Genomic DNA, 24,163 nt, shown 5'->3' on the forward strand with positions numbered 1-24,163 from the left:
TAGGAGGTAGCAGTAAGTCCCGTGGGGATTAGAAAGCAAGAGCCACAGAAAACACCACATGAGCACCCAAAGCCCAGACCAAAGCCAGTTGGGCGCTGGCTGAGCTGAAGGATGGGAACCAAGGATGAAGGTGGCACGGGGCGATGACAGGAAGCCAGAGAACACGTGTGTACATTCACGCACACGGTGGGCAGACCGGCTTCCCCTTGATGGGTGCACTCAAGTAGTTTTTCCTAAGAGAAAGGACACAGTAAAGAGTGGCAGGTCTTCCACAGGGAGTCTGAGAGCCACTGAGGCAAGGGGCTGAGTGCCGTTTCTTGGTTTTGAAATTAAAACCTGCACACTGCAGCCAAAATAAACATAAATGATCAACTTTCTCTTCCAATGGTACAAAACCAATTTTGTCAAAAATGATTTCCAACTTATTTTGAAAAGTAGGACACATTTATAATGAGTTTTCAAGTTTTGTTTCAAGAGTGACCCTGTACAAACGAGACACGTATGTAGATGTCCCAATTGTAGAGAACCTTTCTGAAACACTAAGCATCTTTGTGGTCAACACTACTTCATCAATGAACCTTCTGAAAGCATATTATACGAGAACAAAGACAGCTTAAAAATATTATTTCCTCCACAAACAAGACTCAAGTCTCAGCACACGGGCTACCGTGATGCTAGATCCAGATATGTCACCGCACCCTCAGAGCAGCAGAGCCACACAGGGCACACATGCACCCACCTCGCTGTTCTCTAACTTATTACAATAAATATTATTTTAGGTTTTCTTAACAAACTCGGAGACAAACTTGCAGCCTTCAAGTCCCACAGTCTGTCAGTGTCTGCTGGGTGTAAGTACTTTAGATGGGACATTTGTACAGGTAAACCTCAAGCACTCATGGTGCCTGGTCGTTACAGGGCCTCGGATCTCCTGACGGCTGTCACCACGGAGCCCAGCATGTCTCCGATGACCACAGGGCCTGGTGGACACCACTGCTCGGGGCACAGAAGGTTTGGCCTGGACAAGCTGTGTTGCCTGGGGGTGGTCCAGGTGAGGCCAAGCAGGGTGGGTTGTATAGCTGGGCATCATGCACTTAGACAAGAAAAAGTCCCTCAAAAGTAAAGTGGAACAAAACCGAGAAAGAATGCTCTAAGAGTATTTGGTTTTAGAAGGTAAATAAAATAATTATATTTCTTAAAATATAATTTTCTGACTGACATCCCTTAATCCTACATGTACATTATTTCCTGATAGCAGATTTTCAAAAGGCAATCAAAAAGCAGACAATTCAGGTCATTTTTAAATAATATGAGAACATACTTTTTAAAGGTTAGGTTATGATTCTCAGTATTTACACGTCCTATGGTGCGATGGCTATGAAAATAAAATAAAATAAAAACCAAAGGTGCAATAAAGTCTCACTTCTGTGGGGAGGTAAAGCCTCCCCTGTGGGCCCCACAGGGAAGTGAGGACGTGGACTTGCGACCAGGTTCCCCAGGACTGGTGGCTGCAGAGCAGTGTCCACGTCACTGGTGAGGTTTCGCCTCCTGCAAATCACCCCAGACACCTTCCAACACTATCACTGAGACTCAACTAGGAGTTTAGGATTTGGTCACTGTGGGGAGCTGGTTGTGATCAGCAGGTGGCTCCCTCCCGTTATTTTACTCCTTGTAAAGACAAATGCAGAACGTAAATTCCATCACTGAGGGAAGCAGAAACGTAACCTGGTGAGGGGAAGTCTGGGCAGTTATACACACTGGGCGTGGGGTTGCTCAGCGGCAGCTGCTCCCAGCCCCTCTCTGGATGGGCTGCTGGGACCAGGTGGCTCTGTGTCTCCTGCGGGGTTGGCATGCTCGCCCAAGGAAGCGGGGTTGGCGGCAGGGTCCCCCTGGGTCCATGAGGACAGCGACTCATGCACAGTGACGGTGTGGGCCTCCATCTGGCGCTGCAGGCTGTCCATCTCCTGCCTGCAACACAAGGGGCAAAGGTAGGAAGGCCAGTCAGAGGGGAGCCAGGACAGATGCCATCACTTCCCCAAGATGGACGTGGAGCTTAACAAGTTTCAACTGGATGGCCGTCCGCTCACACATCAGTGGCGCCTTCATGGACCAAAGGAACATCTCTATTTGCACCAGCAATACCGACACTGTTCTCAGCACTGGGCAGAGGCCAATAGGCCGTGAGCCTCCACACACAGGGGCTTCTACTCAGGCACAATGTAAGGAAGACAGAGTCGGGGGACTCACATGGTCAAAAAAGATGTCCCAACATGGCCAGGCCCTCCAAAAGGCCTTGTGCTGACAGGTTTAAGGGCTCAGGTCCTGGTGACTTAGGGTTTCTCAGGGTCATTTAGCTGCAGGCAACTCTCACCTTACAATGTGACCCCACTTAACAGAGACCTGCTCAGCCCTGGTGGGCATTCAGTGCTGCAACAGAGACATTGCAGGTTACACACATGACTCAGAGACTAAGCGACATAAACAGAGCCTGCCGTACTTCAGTTGCTGGAGACAGCTGTTGAGGTTCCTCAGGGGCTCCTTGCTCACGGCGGGTGGGGGCCTCAGCAGCTCCTCCAGCAGTGAGGCTGGGACGGGGCAGTCCGGGACCTTCACCGGCGTCAGGGGGCTGGAAGGGCTGGCCTCACCTCTCTGCTCCTTTCTCTGTTCACAAAGTATTGGGTTAGCTCTCTGCCATCACAGGTGCTTCCAGACCTGCCTCCCAGCTCCACACACCCTGGAAGGCACATCTGCTTATCTGCACCCACTAAGCTTGCAGCCACAGGGGTTCAAGAAACGCTGGCCTAACAGAAACCCTTCCTCCTGCACAGAACAGAACCACAGTCCTGGCCTCAGGATGGAGCTGAGCCTTCAATGCGAAATCCCATGCGAAATGTTCCACGAAAGACCACTAACCTGACTCTTACTTTCCCTAAGGAATTAAGTCAATTTTTCAACTCAGACAACTTCCCTTTTAACACTGCAAGTTTTTTGCACAGATAGACAAACAACGGTAATAAAGGTCTGAATATGAGCTACTTCCCTGACTGGGAAAACATGGAGAAACACTGAGGGGAGACACACGCCAGCATGCAATTGGAGGGGCCGGTGACCTCGGGGTTCCGGGTCCCTGGGCCTGAGCTGCGGCCCAGCCGGGCTCGCTGAGTGGCCAGGATCTTGTTAACAGCGTACAAGGGCCTCACTGGGTTCATAAAGCCCAGTCAACAAAATGGTACCTGGACTCATGAAAAGCAGCAAACAATCTATTGGAAAAAGCACCAAAATAAAATGGTGGCCTGTTGTCTGAGCAGAATTTTCTAGCACATATTTTCACACAGTGGGTGCTGAATGTGGGTCACATACAACTGTGTGTCTGAGAACCCGCCCACCCTGCCCACAGGCCTTAGACCCCAATCCTTAGCGCTCACCATCTTGGCCGCGCCACGTCGAAGGTCCAGCTTGAGCTGCTGGTTCTGCTGCAGCAGGGTCTTCATGTTGTTCTTCAGCTCTGACACTTTAGCTTGAAGCACAAACTTGTCTTTCTGGGTCACAGACAGGTCTTCCCGTACCAGCTCCAGCTCAGACTTGATGTTCTAAGGGAAGTCAAGCCAGAGAGTTTTCAAAGCTAAAAGATCTCAAATGCACTGTAAAGGTCTCAGTGTCCTTGTCGTGAGTCTAAGGGGGGGCAGTAAGGCACTGATTCTTGTAGGAGGCCCCTTCCTGGCTCTGGTTCTTCCCAGCAGTAGAGACTGTGACACTCGCAGTTACACTCATGTCCCCCATGTTCTTACTCCAGTGCCAGGGCCTCTGTTAGGAGCCAGTGTCGCTGCCCTGACCACACTGACAACGGGCCCCAGGAATCCCATGTGTGACTCCTAGGCTCAGCTACTGAGGAAAGAAGAAAGTCCATTCTAGGTGTTAGTCAAGCCACCAGGTGTAAGTCATGCTCCTGACCCTCCCTCAGCAGTCAGGATTCCCCCAGATGTCTGTGTGTAGCTGTGTGCCGACTGGTGGCCTTTCACACGTGCTGTGACAATCACAGCTAGATGTTGGCTCGGCCCAGATGTGGCACCGGGATCTGGTGTCCTCAGCCTCTGTCAGATGTGTGACCCAGACATCCTTGTGAAACGGGGTAACACAGCTCCACAGTTCGCTGTTACCACTGACACAGAGGGCGCAGTAATGGTTTGAGTCACAACTGCCTAAGATGAAATCTGCCCAACATCCCTAGGCCGTGCGCCCAGTACCTGCAGAGACCGCTCAGCCCCATCCAGCTCCCGCCTGCTCTGCTGCTCATTCAGATCCAGCTGTTGCTTCAGGGACTGGATTTCTCGCTCCTTCTGATCCACCTCCCACTTGAGGTTTTCCATCTACACGAGGGAAAAGTCACATGAGCAAAAGAATTTCACAGTGGCCTGCCTGCACAGAAAGCGCTCTATCTGTATCTCGTTTGATGTCCCACAGAATAACTGTCTCTGTGCAAGCAAACAGGGAATGAAGGGGCTCAGTGTGCCAAGCAGCAGAGCCCAGCCCTGGCGGTCCTGTTGGCTGAGATGCAAAGCCACCATGAACATCACCTCTTGGTTTCCCATGGGTTGTTTGCTCAGCTGCTCGTCCAGCTGCTTCTGCAGGAGCTGCAGCTGGGTGCGTGCCTCCTCAAGCTCTGCCTGGAACTGTGCTACTTCCTGGGCTTGTCTCCCCTCCTGAAGCCTGGCAGAGAAAGCAAGCAGATGCAATGACAGCGTTCTTCCAACCTGACACCCCTGCCCAAATGGTGTCAGCTCAGAGTGACCAGTCCTGGGTGGGACTCACATACTGCTCACTCTGGGCAGGAACTGTCTAGGAGGTTCCATGCACTGTCTCGACTGAGCCTCACCCCCCACCACGGGATTGCGGTGGGAGGGACAGTGTCACAGGGACCAATGCGCATCCCTATACACATGCGGCTCGTGGCTGCCCTCACTGGAGCCAACAGTGAGCCTCGGAGGTGGGCACAGTCCTCAGGGCCCATCCCTCACACTACGGACTCGCAGTTACACTGCTGGGAGGGTGCAGAGGGGACTGCAGCATCAGGACTGAAACACAGGGTTAAGTGTAAGCTTCATGAGACAGGGTCAGACATCTTCTCCTTCCCAGACCTACTCACATAGTGACCTCAGAGTGCTCAGTGTGTTAGCTGGACATGGGGGAGAGCCCTGGTGGGACCCTTTGGCGGCTAGCCCTCTGCCCGTGGACACTCACTGGAGATGCTCGGCTGCTGCCTGCAGCGTTTGCACCAGGAGCTCCTTGGCCTGCAGGTCCTTCTTCACCTCACTCAGCTCCAAGGAGGCGGCCTTGAAGTGGCGGTGGTTGTGTCCTGCTTCTGCTTTGGCTGCAGCCACCTGGAAGATGGGCACCAGCTTCAGCGGGGGCCAAGGCAGGAGCAGTATCCTCTTTGCCCTGATTGGTCCTGATGGGCACTAGGGCTCTCCAGCCCTCACCATCACCCACACGCTGATGACACCCTGGAGAGAAAGGCTATATCAAGGTGCTCATGTCCAGTTTCATATGCTGAAAATGTGCCCTGCAAAGGCTGCACACAGCTGCACTATGGACATGGTCAGGCGCCTGCCACATACCTGTTCCCTGAGGCTGTGCACTTCCAGCTTCTCTCTCTCCAGGGCCACTTGTAAGGTCTGCACAAGCTGCCTCATCTGGCGGTCCTCCTCCTGCTTGCGCTGCATGATGGCCTGAACCTGCAGGACAGCAGAGGGGACCACTCAGGGAGGACACCCAATGCCATAGCCTGAAGACACTGGAAAAAGCATGGGCCACTGTGGTTAGTGGCACACAGGAGGCCCAGCAGCCGGTGGCACAGGCCTCATGACATGTTAGCACCAGGTATAGGAGACAGGAAATACGAAGACTCCATTTCGGGAGACACGGTCACAAACACACAACTGAAGTCTCAGGAACATGATCATATGATCATGCTCAAGCACAAGGCCACGAAGATGCACATAAGTCAGGGTTATAAATACAACAGGTACCGGTGGGGGGACCAGAGCCAAAAAGTCTGTAAGCTCTCTGATGGCCACAGAAGGACTTCCCCGAAATGCTCAGCTTTCCCCAGGCACCAGAGGCTGTGGAGCCTGAGCTGAGAACAGGGTCTGGACTGAGACCCCCCACTGGGGTTAGGCCCTTCCACACAGGGAAACTGCCCTGAGCTGGGGAGGGCCCATCTGGCCCAGCAGGAGTCGTCCACCCCGAGCTCTCTTGGCACTCAGCTACAGGCCGACCCTGAGCCTGTGTGCATGTTTTCCCTGCCAGAGCTGTGATAACCACACAGACAATAGAGTAAGGTGAGTGCTACTTGGCTTTTCCCATATGGGGCATGAGTCTGAGTACCTGAAGGTTCAGCTCCATGAGGTCGGCCTCCCTCTTGGCTAATGCTGTCTCCAACACGCTGTTGTGCTCCCGCAAAGCCGCGTTGGACTGTCCGAGGCCAGTGAGCTTCCCTCGCTCGTGCTCCAACTCCAGGGCCAACTTCCTATTCGACTCCTCAAGGCGCTTTATCTTCTTGCTGAAGCCTCTGGATTCCTGAAGCTGAGGCAGATCCCAGTGAAGTTACAGTCACCTGTTCTGGTGAGTGGAGCAGCCCTCCCCAGGAAAGGGACAGCCGGCTAAGATGCAGCCGAAAAAGATGCGACATTAAAATGCAGCAGCGACAGGCACCCTGCACCCACATCGGGTGGGGCTGCGCCTGTCTCAAGGCCTGACAGTCAAATGGGATCTTTAAAGGTCCAGCCTGTCTTAGCCAGCATCCTTAACAATAAGAGTGCACTAGTCTGGAGCACAGCTGCCACAAGACCTCTGATGCCCAGCACATAGGAGATAGTGGACACACTCGTCCTTGCTAGAGGCTGGTGTTACCGTGTGTGGAGTGGCGGGGGGGGGGGGGTGGATCTAGCACTTGGGCACTTGGGTGGTTAAAGATCCAGAGATGCGGTCAGGTTGGGCACATAGGCCGGGGCTCTGACACTCCAGGGCCCCTCTTCTCTGCTCCAGAGCTTGCCTGGAGGAGTGTGGCCTGTCCACTTCACTGCGCAACCACTAGCTCACCTACCTCGTCCTCCAGCTCCAGCACCTTCTCCCGGTACTCCTCCAGCTCCTGGCTGGTTAGCGAGATGACCTCCTGCAGCTCCTTCTCCAGCATCACCTTGCTGTGGCCCACAGTCTGCAGCTCCAGCTCCAGGGCCTGGATTCTCTCCTAACAGCAGGACAAGGTGAACCAGGTCACGGTCTTCACTACGGCATGACAGGTGCTAACCTTTCTCCCGTGTAGCCCCACGTCGCCTAGCCCTGAGAGGTAGCTGACCCCACAGAAAGGTGAGTGCTACCCACAGCCCTTCTCTTCCCTTCAGGAGGTTCAGCTAACCCTTGTGTGCACAGCGGCAACTCATGTACAAAGTAACCAAAGTTAAATGCTTTGAAAATACAGAAAATTTTGACTTGCAGGTTCATAGGGACTATGCAAGAGGATCTGCATGCAGTCCGCGTCCCTGGTCACGTCGACACTACACTGAATTGTAGAGAAATGCTGCCCACACACTTACTCTGCCCCTTCCCTAGCGTTCTATGAGGATTTCAGGGGAAGTGCTTGTAGCCCCTCATGTCCCCACCCTGAGAAGCTGAGATGGGTTGCAGCAGATGCAGTACGCACATGCAGCGTGAGGTTGCTGGCCCCGTCAGCCGCCTGGGCTCTCAGCTGGCTCAGCTCGGCCTCGGCTGCCTCCTTGGCAGTGAGGGCCTCCTGCAGACGGCGGCTCAGGATGCTCACGGCACTCTCATAGGCCTTATGCTTGCTCTTCATCTCCTTCTGAGCGCTGCTCAGGTCTGAGCCCAACCGCGTAACCCTCTGCTTCTGTTCTGTGATGGCCCTGAGGGGTGGCGGAGGGGACATACTGTCTCAAGTCTCCCTTACCTGTCCCCAGCTCGACCTCTCCCACTCCTGTGCCCCGATTCACGAGCCCTAGACATGGCCAGTGTTGGTGGCCCTGTAGCACCCAGCACTGTGCTCAGACCCTCCCAGTTCCTGGAGCTGCTCCTCCCACCCAACAAAGCAAGCAATACACTGAACATAATCTCACGAATAAATCACGGCTGACACGAACATAGCATGTGTGCACGTGTGGGATGTGCTGGGGTGAGGTGGGGGCCCAACAAGAGCAGGATACAAAACTCAAATGAAAATACAAGCAGAAAGGGTGTGGCCCAGTGCTCACCTGGTGGCAGCCTGCCGCAGCTCTTCCACCTGTGCCTGGAGCACCTCATTGGTCTCCGTCAGCACAGCCATCTGCTGCCTGTCGAACTGCAGAGACTGCACAGGAGGGAGGAAGACAGGTGAGGACAAGCCCCACCTGCCCGATTCGGGAAGCACCCCAGGTACACAGTCCTGTTTCAGGGCTGCCTCGAGCATGTGGGCTTGGAAAGTCCTGAGAGAGAGCTTTGCCTTTTACAAATGGCCACTTCAGAGAGGTCAAGTGTTCTGAGCTGCACAGGCAGATGGAGGGAACACTGGGTGGGACTCCCCTCCTCCTGGGCACCCCAGCACCCACAGGACTGACTGTGAACCGGTACAGGGGCCTTGGCCTCTTCCTGGGACTTCAAAAACCTCACATGTCAGACAGCCCTAGTTGGACATGTCCCTGCATTTCTCATCTCAGGAAACGCCCCTCAGACCCAACAGGACTCTGGACTGAGGTCTTGCTATCCTTGCCCTTGGCTGTCACTGCCATCCCCACCTGGCTCCCACGTGCACGCTGGCCTCCCCTCAACCACGGGACCTGTATGCGTGAACCTCAGCCCCCGTACTGCTCCACACCCCTCGCCAGCTCCACTGCCCAGAGCTTCAAACAGCTGCTGCAGCCTGGGACTCCATGCTGTCCCTCAAAGCCACGTTACCCCTAGCTTGCTACCTGGCGCTGACACCCTCCTCCAGTGCTCAGATCAACGCCACCTCCCTACAGGTGCCTGTCGCCCTCACAGCTGTATGTCCACCTGCCCCAGTCATCTGGATAAACCCCCAGTGCCCCACCCACCACGGAACCCCACACAGCTGAGCTGTCACCATCAGCGCATCCCCAGACCTGCAGGTGGGTCTCCATCTCATCGCGCTCCCTCTGCACCGACTCCAGATGCCCTTCGAGAGCCGCCATCTGCTGCTGGACCTGGGACACCTCTTTCTGCAAGCGCAACTGCTCTGCCTCCACAGACTTCTTGTCCCCTTGAAGCTGAATCAGTTCCTGCCTCAGCTCCTTCACCTCCGAGTCCAGCCTCTTCTTCATGGCCTTGAGCTCGCCAATGAGTTGGTCTTTGGAGGCAGTGTCCCGTCGGTAGGCCTCCACCATTACCTGCCAGGACAGAAGCTGCAGCCAGTGCCGGCAGGGCCACCCTGGGGATACTCGGCTTACACAAAAATGCTCACCACTTACCTGGGACTAAAGATAATATATCTCACCAAACCAAAGACACCATCAACTGAGATACCCCGTTATTCCGCTCCTAAATAAGTCTGGGCAAAGTGCAGAGCTTCCAAGCCAGTTGCTGGCACCTCAAATGCCTGTCTCCTCTGAATTCTGGCAATTCCCTCTCCGAGTTGCACTCCTGGCTGACAGGCTGCCCCTTGTAATCAGGCCCACACCACTCAGCATGCTCCCTCAGGGCCAGCCCTCCTCATACCCTGAGCTGGTGACACTCTCATTCCTCCCACACGAATGGGCTTCATGAACAAAAACACACCACACGCCCCGCAACCTGTGTCAATGCTGGGTTGTGAGGTCACTTTCCAGCACATTAAACAGAAACTCAGCTTGTGTGGTGGTGACATTCTGCTGTGAACACAGGGCATGATCTGCATAGTCAGACGTCAACCCCATTGTGGACACACCTGACTCTGGAGACGTTTGGGTGGGAGGGTGAGGGGCATGCCTGAGAATCAAGCAAGTGCCTTTAAAACTGAAGGCGTCACCCGGCCGGGCATAGCTCAGTGGTTGAGCATCGACCTAGGATCCAGGAGATCGCTGTTCGATTCCTGGTCGGGGCGCATGCCCGGGTTTCGGGCTTGCTCCCCAGTTGGGGGCGTGCAGGAGGCAGCCGATCAATGACTCTCTTCATGGATGTTTCTCTCTCTTTCTCCCCCTTCCTCTCTCTGAAATCAATAAAGATGTATTTTTTTAAAAAAACAAAAAAACCCTGAGGGCTCTGGCTGCTGTGGCTCAGTTGGTGAGCAGTGTCCTGTCCACTGAAAGGTTGTGGGTTTGATTCCCTGTCAGGGTGCACAGGGGAGGCAGCTGATCAATGTGTCTCTCCCACATTGATGTTTCTCTCTCTCTCTCTCCCTCCCCCCTCTCTAAAAGCAGTAAGCATATCCTTGGGCGAAGATTAATAACAAAAACCCGAAGGTGTCCAGGTGCTACCTTGCTCTGGATCGACTGGCTCTGATGAAGCGATTAGACCACTGACAAGACTGTTTCCATACACTTGTTTCATGTAAAGAAGACCAACAACCCAACTTTACCTTCTGCTGAAGAAACTGTTCCTTTATTTTCTGCATCTGCTTTTTTAGAGAGGCAGCATCTTCCTGCAGGTGCTCCACCTATGAGGGAAGGCGTGCACAGAGTTAATGATGGCTCCAGGAGGGCCCTGTGCCTACGAGGGACATGGGGGCACTCCAGTCCCCAAGTCAGGGCTGAAAGACCTTCCAGGGAGATGGGAATGCCACCTACCCACTACTTTTAGAATAATCATCTTAATCCACAGAGTAGCTACCAGTGTGTTCGTTAGTAACACAGGTAGCCCATCCGGGTGTGGCTCGGTGGTTGAGCGTCGACCTAGGATCCAGGAGAATCCTGGGTTCGATTGCTGGTTGGGGCATGTGCCTGGGTTGTGGGCTCGATCCCTGGTGGGGTGTGGAGGCAGCCGATCAATGACTCTCTCATCATTGATGTTTCTCTCTCTCTCTTTCTCTCTCTCTGAAATCAATAAAGATATATTTTTAAAAAAAACAAAAACAAAAAACCACAGGTAAAACTCAGACATGATCAATAATGCCTAGTACCAACAAATGCCTCCTCCAGAGCTTTCCAAGTGTCTGCTGGTGTACCTCTTACCAATAGTCGGTAAAGTCAAATTCAAGTTTATCAAAAGAACTTGCACAATCCCTATAACTACACCCCTGCCGGCTTGACAAGCTGCCTCTGCCTCTGTCCTAGGAAGTAACTTAGCTCAGTCAACATCTGCAGTGAAAACAGCCTCCCTCAGTTTTACTTCCCAACGGGAAAATGTCATTGATTTTTTTCTTGTTGTGATGCTTATGGGGTGGAATCAGAACAGAATTATTCTCTGACACCAACTCTACTTCCTGCATACCCTGAAGCCTCCTTGCCCTGTCTGTATTTTTAACTTTCGCCTATGTCAAGTCAAATCAGCTGCTAGCATGATGGCTCCCAGGTGGGGGTGCTAGGTCAAGTCCACAACCCCAGACACTCAGCTGTCTGCCCACCGACACGACTATCCTGTGCCAAGTCCTGTGGGTCCCCCACTCAGGTACACAGGAAGAAGACAAAAGTTCCACACAGCTTTCCCTGTCTGAGCTCCATGTCATCCGTGGACAGAAACTGTTTCCTGGCACATTACTTTCAAAGTCCAAATAGAACTGTTTCCCAGCTCTTAGCCTCTATGTGCCTAACAGCTAAAGCAGGCCAGAAGCCCACCACCAGCAGGAGTGGATCCTTCCACAGCTGAGCCTGGGCCCAGCCCTGGACACACTTTCATGTTTACAAAACAAGGGGTTCAAAGAAAGAACCAAACCAACAACGTCGATACTCACACGCATGATTGTGACTCGTACAAAATGAGGGCAAATGGCATTACCTGGCTGGACTTGATGGCTAATTCCTGTCGTAACTGCTCCAAAATTTCTGATGTTTCCTCAGCACCTTCTTCCAAGCTTCTGACTCCTCTGTCGAGTTCCTCCCCAGAGCTCCTGGCCGCCTGCAGAGCCACCTCCAAGACAATCTTCTCGTTCTGCAGGAAGCGGATGGTGTCGTCCTTGGATCCGCCCTCGCCCTGCAGCTCCTCCAGCTGGACCTGCAGCTCATCGTAGCGCACCTGCAGGTCACCAAGGGCCTGCTCCCGGCTCTGCAAGGTCTCCTGTGTCGAAGTGAACTGCTTCAGCAAGTCCAGGTGCTCCTGCTGCAAGGCCTCAAGCTGTTGGTCTCGCTGGTGCAGCGTTAACTTCACCTGGAAAAGGGACTAGACTCAGTATGACCTCCCGCTCCAGAATTTATACTGCTCCCATGCTTAGGCTTTAGACCATCTGCACGGACACTGCAACAACCAATCTTCTGTACGTAAAGATCTGGTGTACAATAACACTCGCAGAAGCGAGAGCCTGGCCGGGTCTGTGAAAGCAGCAGGTCTGATGATGTGACATTAAAATGAATTCGACAAACACACCAGAAGAAATGCACACAGTGAGGACAGCCACGCGAGGCCGGTCCATGTGGGCCTGGCGCCTGTGGGAGGCCACGGCAGGTGCTTGCCTGCTCTAGCTGCTGCTCCAGGGCCATTGCTGAGGCCGCCATCTTCTGCAACTGTGCCTTCTCCTCCTCGAACTCCTCCAGTCTCCTCTGCAGGTCCTCCTCCACCATCGTCTTCGCCTCTTGAATCTGCACAAAGGCAGCTTCTTGGTCCAACATGTCAGCCTGGGCCCAGAAGAGAGTGTATTTTTAAAAGCAGGGTAACCTGATGGCCACAGCAGACTGAGCAGAAAACCTGCCAGGTGGTGAGGGGTCCTCGACCATAGAACTGTCTGTCCACAACCTGCAAACAAAGGAGCCAAGGGCCACGGGGTGGAAGGCAGCTGCCCTGACCCTAACCAGTGCACGTGCTGGAGGACTCAACAGGAGCATAGGCTGAGGGCTCAGAGACAAGAATACGCTTATCACTGCTAGACTCTAAAATGCTCTCCGACAGGCACTACGCTCAACTCCTCCCTCCCTACCCACTCTCTGCCCAGCACCATACACCGCCGGGCTGAGCGCTGGGACGCAGGCCCCTGCGGGTCAGGGGAGACAACGTACCACTGACCTTCAGGGAGAGTGTGCATGAGGAACTTAGCCCTGCACCTCACCACTCAGGTTTTTCAACACTTTATAAGACACACAAATGTGTGCATGTGATGTGAGCATTTACGTGCATGTGTGCATTTGTGTATCTTCTTACCCTTGACCAGTGGCCCTGAAAAAGCCGAATCCAAAGAAACCACCAAAAACAACCCGCTCACACGCCATGGCAGAGGGCACTCACCTCGATGCCCCGGAGCCGCAGGGCCACGTGCTCCTTCTCCCTGATGGCTCTGCGCTGGGTTTCTGTCAGCTGCTGGCACAAGGACACGTTCTCAAGTTTCAGGTGCTCCAGGAGGCCCGTCTGGGTCATCTGTCCAACCTGCAAAGAAAAAAAAAGGTGGGAAGTGGATCGACTTCAAGTATGAGCGCAGACCAGCCTGTCCCAAGGCCGTCAGGGTGAGGTCTGCCTGGTGATAGCCCCTGGGAGGCTGCTCCCTAGGAGCCCACCATACAGGTCTGCACTGCCCACCCTCCTGCCAGCCACCTGACACCAGGGCCAGCAGGTTCTGTGTGCCTAAGAGGGGCAGGCTGGTAGCCCAGAAGCCAGGGGTCATTCCCCTGAGAATATGTAGTTTGTGACGAGACCTACACAGAAGTTCCCACTGAAGGTTCAGCATCTGTGAGCCCTAAGTGAGGGGCCTCATCTGGAAGGCAGGTGAAGCTGGTGCTGGAGATCTGCCCGTCAGGTGAACTGACCAGCTGTGGCCAGACATATTTCAGTGTCTGGCTGTCCTGGACACACCAGGCTGGCCCCAGCCATTCTTGGAAATAATACTGGCAGTCCAGCCCAGGGTATGACCGAGGCTGTCAGGCAGGCCTCCTCTGACCACTGTCTCCTCGAGAAAAAGGAGCCCAGCTTTGAACACATCGGCGCCCAGAGGAGGGGTCAGTAAAGAGAAGTCTAGAGGATATACAGGTCTGCGACGGGAACACCCCTAGGAGGACACGTGTTCCGGGGTCTTGACGAGAGTGCCAGAGCAAGGGAGGTGCCATCTACGGGGACCATGTCTTGAGGCCAGGAGAGAATAAAGAACACCCTGACTTTCCTCCCTGCTGGATGGTCCTGAGAGCATGTCTATGCTACGGGACAAGGGGGAAATGCAGTAAACACCCTAATTAAGGAATGCTGAACCTGGGTCCCAGGGGGATTTGAAAAAAAAGTTACATTTCTCAAACTGCCACTCCCTGGACTCTGCCTGTTTTTCTCTTCCAAACTCCATTTCTGACTTTTGTCATTTAGATAAATCTGGGTTCTTTAAATACTTTATGCTTCATATAAATGCACCGTAGCTTCAAAACTAAACTGAGTTGTAAAATGACTTATTTCTAAGTATGTTGTAAGCAGAATCAATGCTGGTCTGTGGGGTCCTTCGGCTTACACATGTGATATACATTTAAGAAAACCTCTGCTTTGTACATGTGTTGACTTCGGTTTTTTAAAAAAGGAGCATTTGGTGGAATTAGTGTTTCACATCCTCTACGTGATAAAATTTTAACTCTCGATATTTTATCTGGACAAAAAAGGAGGGGCGGAGACAAGATCCACAGCTAAATTCAAAAGGAAGCCTGAGGCCGATGGAGGCACCACTCGTCACCCTCATGATTAACCCAATTAGTCCAAAACACTGAGGTTCATTGCAAAGTGCATTTCAGCCACTTGCTGGCGTTCTGAGTCTTCCAGAGCAGAACACAGCCCAGAAGGAGCAGCCCCAGCGCGACTTCGCACCTGCGCCAGCTCCCAAAGCAAAAGGGAGGATCTGGTCCTTGTCCAGCTGGGAAGGGAGCCCAGGCTATGCTCTGTGCGTGTTGGAAACGTCACAGGGAGGCAGGGACTGGGCAGACGTGGATTTGAGAGGCACCCTCACAGGGCAATGAGTTAGCAGTCAGACTAAGAACACAGGATGCTCCAGAGAGGGGCATTTTTAGGGGCTATGAGATCCCCTGGTCACAAAGGTGCTTACTGTACAGGATGGGTGTGGGGCACAGGTGGGTAGCAGATGTTTAAAAAATGTACCTGTGAAATCTAAAAGAAGTCTTTTTAATTTAGGGAAAAGCAGTTGCTCCACATGGGACATGAAGTGTGAGCTCCCCAGTGCTGTCAGGGCCATACCTGGATGTGGGCCATCTCGCCCTGCAGTCTGACCCGGGCCTCCTGGGCCAGGGCAAGCTGCTGCTGGTACCACTGCCTGACACTCTGCAGAGACGTGATTTCCGCCTGGGATGCCTTCAGCCTGCTGGTGAGCGTTGTGCGCTCCAGCTGCACCTGCCGCAGCTGGCTCTGCAAGGCTGTCATCTGCTGCCGCAGGTCGTGCACTAGAAGCAAGAAAGCACAGCGCTCAGACCAGCCTAAAGCAGGAGCCCGCAGCTGTGCTTGAATGTCCAGGTCAGGCCGACCTTTCTGCAGAGCAGGGACCCAGCCCGTCCAAGTCTCGGTGCTGAGCCATGGCTCCTGGGGATGCAGGTTTAGATTCTCATCACAACATTTCATCAACTGGTCCTTGTCAGGCATGTCTGTCACCTACATGTTTCATGAGCACCAGGGCTCACGTGGAATGAAGCTCAACACACATTTTCTCCACAGAACACATCGCAGCCTCCTTGCACTTAGGAACACCACAGTGATTCAGGTTCCTTGTAAACAGCAAACCACATGAAAGTGCACAAAAATGCCAAAAATGTCACTGCGCCTCATGTGAGTGTAGATCCATTCGCTGCCCGATGAGCTCTAGTCAGGTCAAGCCTGGCAACCCAGAATTATAAAATTATTTTTGTGTTCAGGACTTTTTCAATTTTATAACTTTTTTGAGGAACTGGGTATCGTAGAATGTTCAAAAACTACAGTCTACCATGTTGTTTCTTAGCTGGTGTGCTCTTTTTCTAGTGTCAGGAAAAAGCCTTTGTGACAGCAGTCTGTCACTTTTCTTTTTATGTCATTAGACCTAACACCTAGTGTCACAAGCCTTAAGGCCAAGACTCTACACTGAGAGACATGGTCCTTCACAGCAGCCCCACCAGCTGCTCCCAGCTCCCAGATGGCCACTCTGCCAGCAGAGGCCCATCTACACAGCCTGTGCTGCAGGGTGTGACATCCAACCAATGCCGAGATGCCGAGCTGGCAGCCAGCCTTCTCAGTGCCTGTCTGGATGTGGAGCACCCCCAAGTGCTCCATGCATGGCCTGCTGCCCGGGTTCCCTGGACTCCACTATTCTCTCACATGTCATTCCATACATAGGCGGTCCCCACAGGGATCTAGCTAGAACCACAGCTGAACTTAAGGTAGGTTTTTACATATTTTAAATCAGACCTGCAATTCTGTGGAACAAGCAGGCCGCTCCAGGCCCACCGGCGATGGATGCCACAGGCAGTGAGGGGAAACGATGACTGACTTGGGTCAAAGTCCACTTCTAAGATGTAGGCCACCCTGATGCACATGCAGAAAAGTGGGCACCTCGTGTACAAATCAGAAGGGAGTAGAACCCCCAGCACATTCATGTGACAACAGGCTGATCCCCAGAGCAGGCATCTGAGGTGCACCCCACATGCCGGTCAAACCCCCAGACGCCAGGCCAGTGCGCCCACCTGTGCTGTCCTTGCTGAGCATGCTGCTCTGCATCTCCTCCACTCTGGCCAGGAGTCGCTTATACTGCTCCTCTGCCACCTGCAGGTCGTGGTGGGAGGACGACAGGCTGGCATTCTTGGCCTCTAGTGTGTTTTGCAGGTCGCTCATTGCCTGCTCCAGGTCCCAGCAGGACTGCTTCAAGGTGTCCACCTCCGAACTGAGCGCATCCTGCTTCCGCTGGCTGCTGTGGCTGTCCTCCTCCTGCACCTGCAGCCGTGTGTTCAGGGCAGCCAGCTGGGCCTGCAGCTCTGCCTTTTCCTTTAGTGCCTGGAAAGATGGCCAAACAGCTACAATGACTGCCAGGAAATTCAGTCACTTCCACCCTGTGCATTAAGAAGGCTGCCACATTAACTAGCAAGACAAAAAAGGTGCCGACAGGTGAGCTTTCCAGGAAAGCACCATGTTTTCCAAACTACCCCATCGTCTAACACGACGGTTACCCCAGAGAAGGTGGATTCTCCAGACAGGTGCTGCAGCTTATTCAGAAAAACAAGTGAAACTCCACCCAATGATCAGGAAGCACACGGCACATGACATGTCCACCAAACACCCCATACCTGACTAGCCTCCTGGGATAAGGCTTCTAGCTGTCCTTCAAGTCTCATTTTTTCTTTAAGAATCTGCAACATCTCATCATGAGTTTCAGCCACAGAGCCTTCCATGGACACACTGGAGGAAAAGGCACAAATGGTCAGGCAGAGGGAGCACCCGTGATCATTACCTTTATCTTTGTCCACACTCGCCAAACCTCATACCCCTGTTACTCTCCCCCAAAGGTTTAAAGTAAATAAAGATTCCAGTGGAGAGCTGCCTGGAAATACTCCCAACTGCAGTTGGGCATGTTCAGCCTCACGTGGCTGGAACTCCTGTATGGAGATGTGAGACAGGGTGAGCACCTGTGCTCTTTTAGAGGCAGGTCTACATAAAATGCTGGGAGACAGGATGTCCTAGTATCACAGACGGTGGCTGAGCGGCTCTAAACCATTCTTACAAAGCAAAAGATTTGTGTGTAAGTGAAACGTGAAGGACTATGAATCAGGTGTTTCACCCACCTGCTGCAGATGCTGTCTGTCCGGCTCCGCGTCTCCCCATTGACCTCTGGGCCCCGGTCTCGGTGCTCGGCTGCAGCGGCCTGGAGGACATCCGTGATGGACGGGAACTGGCCCAGGGAACTGGCGGCAATCTCCTGGCCGTTGATCACGTAGGAGGCTTCACGCCTACCTGCACTGTTCACCAGAAGGCCGAGCACTCCCCGGGTGGAGACACCACTATAGGAAGAGCTGTCACTCTCATTCCCATCGGCCTCAGACATGTTGTCTCCAGTCAGGGACGAGTTCTCCAGGTCATCGGCCTCAGGGCCCAGGCTGACTTCAGACACCACTGCTGTCACGCTGCTTCGGTTCTGCTTCAGGGAGCCCCTAGTGGAGTCTGTGGCCAGAACATTTCCACCCAAATTCCCAGCGTCTGAGTCTTCAGTTCTATAATCAGCCAGGGACCGAATTTTGCTTGATTTGGAACTTTTTTTCTCCTTAGAATGTGCCAGGTGCCCTAAGCTGCCCACCTTCGGCCCCCGAGGCACACTGGTGCGCAGGAAGGAATACTCCTTTGTCATGGCCACAGTGCTGGCCCTTGGTAAGGTTTCTGGGTTCAACATGAGTTCAGGATCAAGTGTGCTGAAAGGTCTCATTTTAGTTGCAGGTTGGCTGGACTGAGGAGAAGCAAAACACTTAGTTTGAAGTTGACAGCAGCACTCAAGACGTGCCCCCCGACAGGCTGCACAGATGACATTCCCTCCCAGGGCAAACAAGCACCCCTTGCATGCATCCCCCCTCCCCAGCCTGGCCTGCTGTTCTCTGCAGTCTCACTGTCCAGAGTCCCGTCCAGGGAGCACCTAAGCACATGCCATCAATGACTGTGACTGCTTTACAATTAAAAGCAGCTATCAGCAAGTCCTTCCTCCTCACGCCTTCTTTACATTTTTCTGGCTACATTCCCATGTTTGTACTTTTAGATAAACTTAATTTTCTTCAAGTTATAAAAAAAAAGTCCTGTTGAACTACAACTACCTTAAATCTATAATTACTTAGAAGATAATGAGCTGTTTCCCTCCACCTATTCATAACTGCTTGCAAAGGAAGTTACATAGCGCTCATCTTGATTCTAAACCACTTCATTACCATTTTAATCTAATGCTTAGATATTTTACCTTCTCTATGACAAATACTACCTTTTCCTACTAACAGTGTAACTGGTCCTATTAGGATAACTATTGATTTTTAATATTTGTATTTTTAAACCAAATTTCTGAACCCTAATTATTTTAATAATTTTATATTTTTACAAATTTATAACTTTTAGTTGATTCTCTAGTTTCCCAAGGCATTACCAACATGTACATCACAACACCATTTCTCCTCAGAGGCCTAGGACTGCTGGCTGCTCAAGCACAAGCAGTGACCCCCAAGTGCTGCTGTTTGCTCCCCAGATAGCAGCCTTAGGGACAGAAGGCACTTGGCTCAAGGCAAGAGGAGCCGACGGGGTGGAGCCAGGGCCCTGGTGGAAACTCCCCAAGGGCTGGGAACCAAATGAGAGAAATGAACTTTCCAGACAGGTTCAGAGAAGTAACTAGCAGATCCTAGAACTGCGTCTGACTAATCACGGCCTGTTACACGGAAGTTCTCCAGCAGCTTGCTTGAGAGTGGGACTCACTCGTTCCTGCTGGCGCTTCACCCTGTACTGTCTGAGCTGCTCCTCCAGCCGCCTCCGAGCCTGAAGTCGGACCTGCTCCTCCTTCTCCAGGGGCAGCGAAGCCTCTATGGAGCCTGCGGCAGGGAGACAGCCACTTAGAAACTCAGGAAGCACCAGGGCACAAAGGACAAATTAGGACAGGAGCTTGTCTGTGTTGCATTTAATTACCAATATGATTTAGCTTCTGAACAATGCACACCGTCTAGTTTGAGAGGCCTCCTTCCAGGTGGAGAAAAACTGTGGAGCCCTGGACACTGGCCGCCAGAGGGACCCATCTAGTAAAAGATGCATTGGCCATGCTGAGCCTGGGCTCCCTACAGCACCAAGCGGGTACGAGAGGACATGGGCAACTTGCCCCTTAGTAACAAAAGAACTGAACTCAGTCGGTGCCTGTGGTGAGCCCTCACCGAGCTCTAACTCTGGCCTCTGAGGTTCCAGAGGAACCAGTGAAGAGCTGTCTTGATGGAATGACACTAGCCACGTGAGCGTGTCACACCAAACGTGCTTTCTTTATGCAGTTACATCTGGAGATATGATTTGATACACAGCTTACCTAAATTCCTGCAATAATGAGTCATGTTATACTTCTGGCCAATAACAGAATTTAAAATATCTGAACTGAAAAGTTTCACTTTGGGTGATAAAGGGTGGACAGTGAGTAAAATGGTATAAGGTGCAGGTTTCTGCCACATGCAGCAGACACGTGTGTTGGAGGCTGCTAACGGAATATCTGATGAGAGCAGATAAATGTCCTCACTTAACCACTTCATAGACACCACCACCTTCAGATGCTGATTACGACAAGATAGTAGCTGTTGTTTTAAATAACCCCTAAGACCTGAGCACTGGAATTCCAATAATTTCCTTAGAAATTCACCAATGTCATCACTAATTTGTGCGTTTATCAGACCTCTAGTACTTCTCTCAAGGCTAAGTGGTCCAGATGTCAGAAACCCAGAGGCCTGTGGCTGCAGGCAAGGAACCTAAATCTGCAAATTCAACACAAGGGCCACAGCCTGAGAGCCAGGGTCATGAGTGAACACTCCCCAAGAAGTGTAGCACATAGCCGCAGGTTGTTGCCATGTGGGCACCCTGAGGCCAGAGCTCACATATTCATATATTCCTCAGAGCAGGAATCCAGGCTTTTACATGATGTCTCTTGACTTAAATGTTGACAACGAGTTCCTAGAAATTTTTAAAACATACTGTGGTCTTAACAAAATGATGCCTGTGAAGAAAAAGGCAAGCAATTCAGAGGAAAATGGGCCAAATATATGAAAAGACAATTTACAGAAAGGAATGGCCGAATGGCCCAGGCCCTCCAGCAATCAGGCAAGTGCAAGGTTCACATTAGAGTCACAGGAAGCATCAGGGTGCACCCACCAGGCCAGTGTAGTGGAAAAGAAAGTGTCTGGGTGCAGGAGGGGTGGATGACAGCATGCTCTCATGGGTCGTTAGTGGTATAACCATATGACTACATAGGAGGGAAAAAAATAAAAATGCCATTTGCTTTAGACCAAGAGGCCTGCTCCCGGGACGCAGCCCCAGAAGCTGAAGCGGCAATGCTGTGGTGAGCACAAGATGCGCACTGCAGCAGACGACCCGGGCCAGTCCACATGGCAGTGTGTGTGAGAAAACGTGCAATGATGGGAGCAACAAAGCCCGTCTAAAAAAGCAATGACCCCACCCTGTCTGTTTACAGAGGCCTATGTAGGGTCATGTGAGAATGTGGCCAACCTGGAGGGGTGATATGACCCCACTGTGTAAAAGTGTATGTCTGCGTATGAGAACAAAGGGTTAGACAATGGCCTGGCACTTTCTTGGGCTCACAGGCTGCCAGTTTGTGACTTGTTCACCTCTGAATCTCCAAGGATCAGCACAAAATCAACACTGATTAAAATAATTCATAAAAGAAAGTGTAACTGTTGAAACTAATTTTCCATGGGCTTCCTGCTCACCATCCAGGATGTGCCCTTTAAATCCCTTGATATCGGACCATGAAGATGTGTATTCTCTCTCTAAAATGGAGCCATCTGATAAACGCAGTCCAACATGTGGACAAAAGAGAATGCCTCTGAAGGTGGTGGCTGATGGGACATGGGGATGGCGGGTAGGGGAGGGGGTGGGGGGAAAGGCTGGGTGGGTGGCGCAGGGTCGGATGCTTACACAGTTGCGTTTCTTGCATAGGAAGACTGAGTCTGAGAGACTGCAAAGCTTCTTTTCTAACACTGCCCTCAGCACTAGTCCCCTGAGACTTCCTTAGGTTGTCATGGAAACCAGCCACACCTGGAGGGGCATCAGGACCCACTGGGCTCCTGATGGGACTGAGCGCCGATGGAGGGCCTGGGAGCTGTGATGTCGGCCCATTCTGACATGCGTCCCCCTCGTTGGGCACGTCTGGGCTTTCTCCTTCAGCCATAGCTCTGTCCACCGTGACGCTGGCACCTGGAAGAGAAGGCAGGCTGGGCCATCACAATGCTGGGCCATCACGATGGCAACCACCCCATCAGGTCATTCTGCAGGTACAGCTAAAACAGGACAAAAGAGAACCTGGTGACTTGAGCAGGAGCAATCTCCTCACCCTGCATCTGCTCATGAGGCCCTGGCTGTCCTGCTGTGGGCAGGGACATGAGACAGGCCGCTCGACAGCTCAGAGCCTGCTATCCTCTTCTGTGGAATGCCCTCACCCTCACACTCTGGTTGAACAATTTAAACCAGAAAAATTTCTTTCATTTAAACAAGACCAATGAGAAATCTTGTGAAAGTCTGTGTTAACAAGACAGCAAAAGAAAACAAATGCTTAAAACATAGCTGACACTGTTTCTAATGGGTGTCGGAAACCACAGTGCTAATCAGAGCCACAGCCTCATTTCAAAGTATAAACTCATCCTCCAAAAAGAGAAATCTCAGGCAAAGAGGTGGGTTAGCTGATCAGAATGATTTTGGCAAAGCTGAGCCCCAAGTCTGTGCTTCTGCTCAACAAACACCTGTCAGGTAGAGGCCCACGTTTATCCAAAGAGGACAATATACCAATATCAAGCTCAGTTTATGTTAACAAAGTATTTATTGAGCATCATAGAGCATCATATTGTACTTTAAAAATACCTAAAAGTGAGAAGGCCGAATAAACAAGACTGTTTCCAAACACAAGCCTAATTATGGATAAACAAATAATGACGAAACTTCGCACGTGCTTGTGTTTGTATTGTCTGACCAGAATTGGTCATAAAGACTCAGCAAATAATTTACCCTGTACTTACCATGAACAAATAACCCATCAGCTAATGTGCAAATGTGATAATCCTTAGATCACTACTGGGCTTTTCTGGACCCCAGTTAGTAAAATTCTGACAGCCAACCAAGCAGAAAGGTAGAATACTAGGTGGGGGGACAATAATGTGTGAGAGACACCCACAGAAACCTTAAGGGAAATCACTGTAGTCCCACCCTGCTGGGGCAGAAAGTGGAGCAGTTCCTATTCTGTTTAACACGCATGGTACTTGATTTAAAGTTGGCATCAACTAAGAAAAGACACTCATCTGATTACTAAAAACACACTTAGAATGAAAAGTTCATTGTCTTATACACCACGGTCTCCCTACAAAATGCAAACTGATCCATGCCCTCTTGTTTAAAGGCAGAGTGTCAGCAGTACACACAGTGCCTGGTGACTTACGCTGGGCTTTGTTCCATTGGTCAGGTGGTGCCTGTGGGCCCAGGGCCTTTGGGAGGGCATCAGGAAGGGCTGAGGTGCCACTGTGGGATCCATCCTCCAAGAGGCTCCCCTGAATAGCCGATGCTCCGTCCATGGTCAGGACCACTCAGACTGGGCTGACACGTTGTGAGCTACTGGCAGGCTCAGCTCTGCCATCACCAACAGTCAGGATCCCCCAGGAAGAATGGCACTATGTTTTCCATTTTTGAGAGATTTAGGGTCTCATAAATGGCTTGAAATCAAACCGAGTAATATCATGATACCTGATAAGAGGGAAAATAGGAAGAAGATATTATGGAACTTCATTGCCAGATTTGAAGTAACAATTCCAAGATTAATATTTGCTTCCCAATTTGCATATATATAAGAAACAAATACAGATTTATTCATTCAACAAAAATTCTTGAGCGCATACAATTTCCTAGGTATTGAGGATAAATGCTGAACCAGCCACACCCAGGCCTGTTCCTAAAGGTGCTTATTATTGTTATTGGTGCAGGCCAAAGACCATCCTGCCAGGACAGAGAAGCTCTGTAACTGGCACAGGTGGCCACTGGGCTGGGGGCAGGGTTTAGGCAACTGAGGAACTGAGTTTTTACTTATCAATTTAAATTTAATCAATTTGGGTGTAAATAGCCACATGTGGCCAGGGACTTCTGCGTAGGACACACAGGCCTAAACACTCAAAGGGCTCACAGGCTCCCCCTTCCAGGAGACCTGGTGTGAAGGTGCTGAGGCCACCTCTCAGAACCAGCTGTGGGAACGTGGTCACTGTCCTCTGCGCTGGGGAAGCAGAACGGTTGAGGACATGGAAAGGCAGCCACCATGGAATGGGGGCAGAGAGAGATCTCACAGGAGGTGACCAGCGTCGTTTAGCCCATCCTGCAAGGCCAAGCTTAAGGGAACAGAACTCTGCAC

The 24,163-nt window shown here is 51.8% G+C and overlaps 1 protein-coding gene across 2 annotated transcripts; it reads right to left on the bottom strand.

Annotated features, from left to right (window-relative positions):
- Window positions 1–197: 197 nt before the first annotated feature.
- GOLGA3 (golgin A3) lies at window positions 198–24,163 on the bottom strand. 2 transcript variants are annotated; one of them, XM_016203161.2, is made up of 23 exons: window positions 23,207–24,163; window positions 21,817–21,975; window positions 19,492–19,604; window positions 17,835–18,490; window positions 17,340–17,451; window positions 16,743–17,049; window positions 15,274–15,476; window positions 13,345–13,482; window positions 12,579–12,740; window positions 11,908–12,276; window positions 10,553–10,630; window positions 9,123–9,386; window positions 8,259–8,353; window positions 7,697–7,913; window positions 7,100–7,243; window positions 6,382–6,579; window positions 5,613–5,729; window positions 5,236–5,375; window positions 4,572–4,704; window positions 4,242–4,364; window positions 3,423–3,587; window positions 2,495–2,658; window positions 198–1,965 (listed from the first exon to the last, which is right to left on the bottom strand). In XM_016203161.2, exons 1-23 carry the CDS (start codon window positions 23,337–23,339, stop codon window positions 1,746–1,748), a joined length of 4,410 nt encoding a protein of 1,469 aa, XP_016058647.2. In that variant the 5' UTR covers window positions 23,340–24,163; the 3' UTR covers window positions 198–1,745. The 2 variants fall into 2 exon arrangements, with proteins under 2 accessions (XP_016058647.2, XP_087684777.1); XM_087828651.1 differs by having other exon boundaries at window positions 21,697–21,975.

The sequence above is a fragment of the Miniopterus natalensis genome, chromosome 20 (genome assembly GCF_054644295.1).
Source record: "Miniopterus natalensis isolate mMinNat1 chromosome 20, mMinNat1.hap1, whole genome shotgun sequence".
Lineage (NCBI taxonomy): Eukaryota > Metazoa > Chordata > Mammalia > Chiroptera > Miniopteridae > Miniopterus > Miniopterus natalensis.